General features: G+C 54.4%; 1 protein-coding gene across 5 annotated transcripts; it reads right to left on the minus strand.

The window, feature by feature from the left end:
* Positions 1–450: 450 nt before the first annotated feature.
* On the minus strand, positions 451–6347 carry S100A2 (S100 calcium binding protein A2). 5 transcript variants are annotated; one of them, XM_011928134.1, is made up of 4 exons: positions 3935–3981; positions 2456–2609; positions 2137–2258; positions 686–932 (listed from the first exon to the last, which is right to left on the minus strand). In XM_011928134.1, the coding sequence occupies exons 2-4, from the start codon at positions 2597–2599 to the stop codon at positions 908–910; spliced, it is 291 nt and encodes a 96-aa protein (XP_011783524.1). In that variant the 5' UTR covers positions 2600–2609; positions 3935–3981; the 3' UTR covers positions 686–907. The 5 variants fall into 5 exon arrangements, with proteins under 5 accessions (XP_011783521.1, XP_011783520.1, XP_011783522.1 ...); XM_011928131.1 differs by lacking the exons at positions 2137–2258; positions 3935–3981 and adding an exon at positions 6307–6347 and having other exon boundaries at positions 451–932; XM_011928130.1 differs by lacking the exons at positions 2137–2258; positions 3935–3981 and adding an exon at positions 5156–5204 and having other exon boundaries at positions 451–932.
* Between the last annotated feature and the right edge of the window lie 606 nt (positions 6348–6953).

Consider the following 6953-nt stretch of genomic DNA (forward strand, 5'->3'; position numbering starts at 1 on the left):
GAGTCCAGTGGCGGGATCTCAGCTCACTGCAACCTCCATCTCCCAGGTTCAAGCGATTCTCCTGCGTCAGCCTCCAGAGTAGCTGGGACTACAGGCATGCACCACCACACCCAGCTATATTTTTTGTATTTTTTGGTAGAGACGGGGTTTCACCGTGTTGACCAGACTGGTCTCAAACTCCTGGCCTCAAGGGATCTGCCTGCCTTGGCCTCCCAAAGTGCTGGGATTACAGGCGTGAGCCACCACGATCGGTCTGACAAGGAATCCTTTAAATAAAGCTTTATGGGGTTGATTAGACTAATTCATATCTCTTGAGTAGATCCTGGTACAACTCATTACTTGCAGTATTAAATGTTAAGGTCTGTCTTTATTCTGAACTTATACCTTTCTTCCTTTATTGGAACTGAAATTTTATCTTTTTGTGAAATGATAGTGATGGTAGATGGTAAATGCCTTTTTTAATGTTTTTATTTGACAAAATAAAAGTCAGCAACCTATCTCGATTTCCAAATTTTTGCTGGTATTTGAAATCCCAAAATTGAGACCTAAAGTACAGCTCCGGCCTTGGAGAGATTTCCAGGAGAGTAAGAGCCCAGAAGGCAGCAGGATCCAGGAGGCCCTCATTTCCCAGCACTCCAGCTGAGCCAGCCGGGTTATGGAACATCACTGAGCAATTAAAATATTATCAACAGACAAAAAAAGTTTATTGAATACAAAACTCAAAGGCATCGAGAGTCCTGGGCCCAAGAGACCCATGGCAAGGAGTCAAGAGTTCTGCTTCAGGGTCGGTCTGGGCAGCCCTGGAAGAAGTCATTGCACATGACAGTAATGAGGGCCAGGAAAACAGCATACTCCTGGAAGTCCACCTGCTGGTCACTGTTCTCATCCAGGTTGCCCATCAGTTTCTTCAGCCCCTCCTCATCCACTTTCTCCTGAAAGTGACAGGAAATACACTCATCACCAAGCCAGCCCCAACCCCAGCTCCACCAAACACCCAGACCCCCATACACTCAAGTTGGTTCCCAGCTGTCCCTCCCCACTGGGCAGCTGGGTATATGGTGGGCAGGAGGCCCTGGGAGCTACTAAGAGGGCCTAGTGAGTAAGAAGAAAGATGGATACTCATTGGTGAGCATCTCCAGTGTGCCCTCCTCCTGGACACAGGGAGGACACTGGGTGCTCCTCTGAGTACACATCAGCTCGAATCCCACAGGACCCCAGCGAGGTAGGTCTCATCACCCCTTTCTGCTGATGAGGAAACCGACGGTTGCTGATCCCCAACACCAGCCAGGTGGATTCAGAAAAGAAGAACACTTTACTTTTTAAGACAAGGTCTTGCTCTCTTGCCCAGACTGGAGTGCAGTGGCACAATCACAACTCGCTGCAACCTCAACCTCCTGGGCCCAAGCGATCCTCCCACGTCAGCCTCCCAGGTAGCTGGGACCACAGGCTCATGCCACCACACCCAGTTAATTGCTTATTTTTAGTAGAGACAAGGTCTCGCTATGTTGCCTAGGCTGGTCTTGGTAACCAGAGTGATCTCACTTTGTCACCCAGGCTGTATTATAGCTCACTGTAACCTCGAACTTCTGGGCTCAAGCAATTCTCCCAAGTAGCTGGGACTACAAGCGTATGCCACCATTTTTTTGTACTCTACTCTACTAACCCCATCTCTACTAAAAATACAAAAATCACTTTGGGAGGCCAAAGCAGGTAGATCACAAGGTCAGGAGATAGAGACCATCCTGGCTAACAGGGTGAAAACCCGTCCCTACTGAAAATACAAAAAATTAGCCAGGTGTGGTGGCGGACACCTGTAGTCCCAGCTACTTGGGAGGCTGAGGCAGGAGAATGGCGTGAATCTGGGAGGTGGAGCCTGCAGTGAGCTGAGATCACACCACTGCACTCCAGCCTGGGCAACAAAGCCAGACTCCGTCTCAAAAAAAAAAAAAAAAATAGCTGGGCGTGGTGGCATGAGCCTATAGTCCCAGTTACTCAAGAGTCTGAGACAGGAGAATCGCTTCACCCCTGGAGGCACAGGTTGCAGTGAGCCGAGATTGTGCCATTGCACTCCAGCCTGGGCAACAAGAGTGAAACTCCATCTCAAAAAAAAAAAGGAAAAAGGGAGAGAGAATGTGCCAGTACTGTGTGATCTTGGGACAATCACTTTTCCCTTCTGTGCTCTGGTTTCTCAAGTCTCCAATGACAGGATTAGACAGATGGACTCTGAAGGCCCTCATAGCACACAGTTCTCTGGAATGCTGCAGGAAACAGCCATTAATAAAGCACTCCCACTCGGGCCTCATTTCCACTCCAGTGGAGCCATGAAGCAAAAGTGGAGAGAGGGCTGGGCCCCACCCTGGCACCTGCATAGATAGGCACCCAGAACTGGGGGAAAGATTTAACCTGCACCCCCACATTCACACCAGGACCTCCCCCAGAGGCCTGTGCCACTCACCCCCACAAAGCTGGGCAGCTCCTTGTGCAGAAGTTCCTTCATCTCCGCCTTACTCAGCTTGAACTTGTCGCCCTCTTGGCAGGAGTACTTGTGGAAGGTAGTGACCAGCACAGCCAGCGCCTGCTCCAGGGAACTGCACATCATGGATCTGTGGCTGCAGAGGTGCCCGGTGATGGGTACACTGCTGAGGCTCTTGGGGCCTTAGCTCACCCTGCAGGATCCACTTCTGCCCGATGCCCCCAAGCCACCTCACAAAACCCCTCTCTGAATGGGAAGGCAGGGGCTGCATCTCCCCCTCAGACTGTGGTTCCCTGAGGCCAGGGACCATACTTCCGCCGCACCCCGAGGGCAGACGCTAAAGCTTCCCTTGTGTCTGGGAGTCACCAATGGCAGGGCCCCAAGCCTCAAGCCTCCTCTGATGGCACTTGGGACACCCCCCTGAGGGCAGGGCTCCCCGCTTGAGTGTCTGCCAGAAGGGAAATGGCAGGGTGACCAGAGCCCCATTGTGACGGCATCTGCCCAGGTGCTGGGGAGCAGGGCCCCATGCACCAGCTGGCAGATGGGGGCTGTGCGCGGTCTGGCAGGAGCCATGGCTACACCTGGGAGCAGGAAGCTCCCTAAAGGAGTCATTTCCCTCCTCAGACTCGGGGCTCCTGAAGCCAGAGGCGTCTCCCTGCCATCTAACTGGAAGCTCCCTTGGGCAGGGGCGTTTCCTCTCTCAGACTAGGAGCTCCCAGAGAGTGGGGAATGTGTCTCCCCTCACCCTGAAGGCCTCTGAGCCTCTATGCAGAGAGGTGCATGGGTAGGGTGGGGGCAACTTAACATCCTCTCCACCAGGAAGGATCCTGTTGGAATTAGAATTAAAGATATGAAATGTTCATTGCCTTGGGATCAGGAGGGGACAGACCTCAGCAGCAAGGCCTCTGAGAATACTCAGACCAGCCTGGAAAGGTTGGGCAGGTTTCAGGGTGAGGCCAGAGGAGCTATGCCAGAGGCAGGGCAAGCCCTGGGCCCATCCTGCCGGCCCTGCCTTCACCGAGGCAGGGGGCAGAGCTTTGCTGCTCGGGACCATGACCCAGGCAGAGTCTTGCACTTGAGACCCCTGCCTTTTGCTCCTTAGTCTTGCTAGAAGCCGGGATTTTGCAAAAAAGAAAAAAAAAAAAAAAAAAAAAACCTCAGGATTCTTATTGTAGCACCACCCACATGTACACCTCCTACTCCTAGGCCTAGACCCCCAAAGAAGGGCCCCTAGACTGGGATATCCAGAGGAGGGCCTCACAGCAACCGCTACACTGAGACCTCACAGAGGAACCTGGAGAAAAACCCTTCAGTCAACACTTCACAAAGGGTTCTTCCGAGGGGGAAGGCCCAGAGAGGCCCAGGTTGATCCCACCAGGGAGGCTGGAATGAGAGAACTGTGGAGACAGAGGCCCACGGGGGTCCTCCCCACCCTGCCCTCAGCAGGACAGAGGTACTCACCAGACCAGGTGGCAGAGACAGACCCAGGAAGGAGAGCAAGGCAGCCAGGCTCCCAGGGTGAGGATTTATATGCGGGCCCCACTGGCCCCCAACTTGGCTTTTGAAGGAAACCAAACCTGCCTCAACCTGATCCCACCAAACCCTGGCCTCTTGCCCTTCCCACTCATTTCCTCCCAGCCCCCTCCCTCCCAGAGAGTGCCAGCTCCACCACCAGCTCGGGGAGGGCTCTAGGCCAGGTCAAGGGCAGCCCCTGAGCCCACCCAGGCCACAGTAGGAAGTGGGAGGTGTCATGGGGACTGGGCAGCCTGGGCCAGGGGTGAGGGGAGGCACCCCTGCTCTGGGGCCTGGAGACTGGTGCCAGGCCTCATTCTCATGACATGCCTGTGAGTCACAGCCCACTCCTGTGTGAGACGCTGCGGGCACACGCTGGGCCTTCATGGCCGGGTGCTCATGTGCACACATGTGCCTGTGTGTGAGAGACAGAAGCAACCTGGGGCCACCCTTAGGAAGCTGGGGGCCAGAGGAGGCAGCTGGGGTACATCAGGAGAAGAAGGACAGGACTGACTTCAGGACATGGATGAAGTGGAGTTAATTTTAATGGCCAGCACCAGAATACCTCTTAATGAGGTAATGAAGTAACTGAGTGTGCTTACAATTACCTCGGAATTCCAGGTCCCTCTGTGTAGGAAGGGATCTGGAAGGATAGGGAAGCAGGGAGAAATGGGGTTGCTCTGCACACAGCCACAGCTGGGCTGGGCAACAGTCTGTGGGGAGTTTAAGGAAGTCCCAAGCTGTTAAAGGGTGAACAGGAAAACTTTAGCCTCCTCTTCTCCAGCTTGAGGGCCGGGTGGGTGAGTATGGGTACATCCCTACTTAGGGCTGAAAACACCAGCTAGACAGCTTCCCAAGCCAGGGTCCAGGCTTGAAGCTGGAGCCAGAGTCCAGGCTTCAAGCCCCCAGCCAGAGCCCTCTCTCACTGCCACCACACACATGTCCTCCCCAGACCTGGAGAAAGGCAAACACTGTGGCCATTCAGAGCCCAGCCCAAGGGAGGGCTGCCCCCTCCCAGGGCCCCTTCCTCCTTGGCCCTTTGTCTATCCCAACCCCAGTCTGGGCATCAGGGCACCGCCCTTCCTGTGGCCCAGCTCCCCTCCCTGCTCCAGATGTCAAGCAGCTTCTTCCCCTCCCCCAGCCCCTCTACCCCAGCCCTCAGTGACTCACCCGAGGTTCCAGGCCCAGATGCCCAGGCAGTGACTCAGCGGCACCACCCTCCTCCCCCAGGGCCAGGGCAGCAGCAGTCCCAGAGCAGTAGGTGGAAGCCCCAGCCCAGCCTGGCAGGGAAAGCACTGGCACGGAGACCCTAAACCGGCCCTGCCAGGAGGAGCTTTGGATAATGACACGGCAGGAGGATCAGACTGAGAACAGGCTGGTCCCTTCCTGGCGGTCACCGTGCCACTTGGGGGCCAGCCTGAGCAGTGTACATGAAGTCAGGCCTTGGGGCCCCCAGTGTCCTCTTCTACACCTTGACACAGTCACCCAGTGTCCCTTGCTGCCCTCGGCACTTAAACCCCTCATGCTACTTGTCTTCCCACCGAAGCCTACTTCGAGTAGGACTCAGAATAAAAACCCTTCACACTGAGGGTGAGGGGCAAGGGAGCGCAATGTATCGCTTTTCACAGCCATTCTTTCCTTTTAACTAAGGGCCTCCGCAGGGCCCTCCGTGCTCAGAAACTGCAGTGCATCCCCCTGGCTGTCCCTTAAAGCCAGGCGGTGTGTTCTCTCTCATAAGTGGGAGTCGAACAATGAGAACACATGGACACAGGGAAGGGAACACCACATACCAGGGTCTGTGGGTGGTTGGGGGGAGAGGGATGGGGGCAAGGGGAGGGAGAGCATTAGGACAAATACCTAATGCATGCGGGGCTTAAAACCTAGATGATGGGTTGATAGGTGCAGCAAACCACCATGGCACATGTATATCTACATAACAAACCACGTTCTGCACATGTATTCCAGAACTTAAAGTAAAAATAAAATGAATTAAAATTTAAAAATTTTTTAAAGCCTGGCAGTGAGGCGCTCCAGACTCGGCCTGCTCCTGCGTGTCCCTTAAACACACCAGCACATGCAACTAGTGTGACCAAGATCCTTGGCTTGTGCTGACCCCTTGCTCAGAACGTGCCCACACATGCCCACGCCCTCTATCCTGCTGAAACCCCACCGACCCTTCAAAGGCCAGTGAAATGCCACCCACTGCAGGGAGCCTTCCCAGGGCCCAACCGGATTCAGTCTCTACCTGTTCTGTCCTGTACAAAGCACCCCTTTTGCCCTTCTCGTGTGTACTTAGAGCATTCTGATTTTGACTGAATCACTTGTGTACTTGTTTTCTCTCAGCCTCACCCCCACATGGTGAGCTCACTGGTCTTACTCATTTCTGCATGAGGTAAGGATCTCGCCCGCACCAGGTGCCAATCAGTGTTTATGTCTACTGCATGGCAACAGGGGTCACTGGAGGAGGACTTAGGAGCCAGGGAGTCCTTCTCACCCCGTGAAATCACATCACTGACTATGCTACGAAATCATCACCTCTCCTCTGGATCCCAAGAGTGGAACCGAGACAACGGGTCGGAAAAGAGCTTCAGAGAGCTACAAATCCCTGAGGAGTGACAGCAGGAAACACGGCTCCCAGGACCCAGTGAGGGAGTTGAGCAAAGCCCCCAGCGGGCAGAGATGGAGACAGGAGGCAGACAAAGAAGACAAAGAGTCAGTCAGATGGAAAAGCCAGGGAGAAAAACGGAGACAGCAGCAGAGCCGCGGGTCAGTAGGGTCAGCTCCTGGAGGCCTGTCCTTCATCAGGTGTCTCTGTCTCAGGAACTGAGGCTGCGACTGCGCCCATCAAATGGCCATATTCCTGAGACTGGTGATAATCGTATTCATTTGCCACTAACTTGCTGCGTAACCTTGGGCAACTCCCTCCCCCACTGCAGAACAGGACAGTTGTACGGAATGGCCCCTAGTG

This window comes from Colobus angolensis, unplaced genomic scaffold, assembly GCF_000951035.1.
Source record: "Colobus angolensis palliatus isolate OR3802 unplaced genomic scaffold, Cang.pa_1.0 Scaffold77, whole genome shotgun sequence".
Lineage (NCBI taxonomy): Eukaryota > Metazoa > Chordata > Mammalia > Primates > Cercopithecidae > Colobus > Colobus angolensis.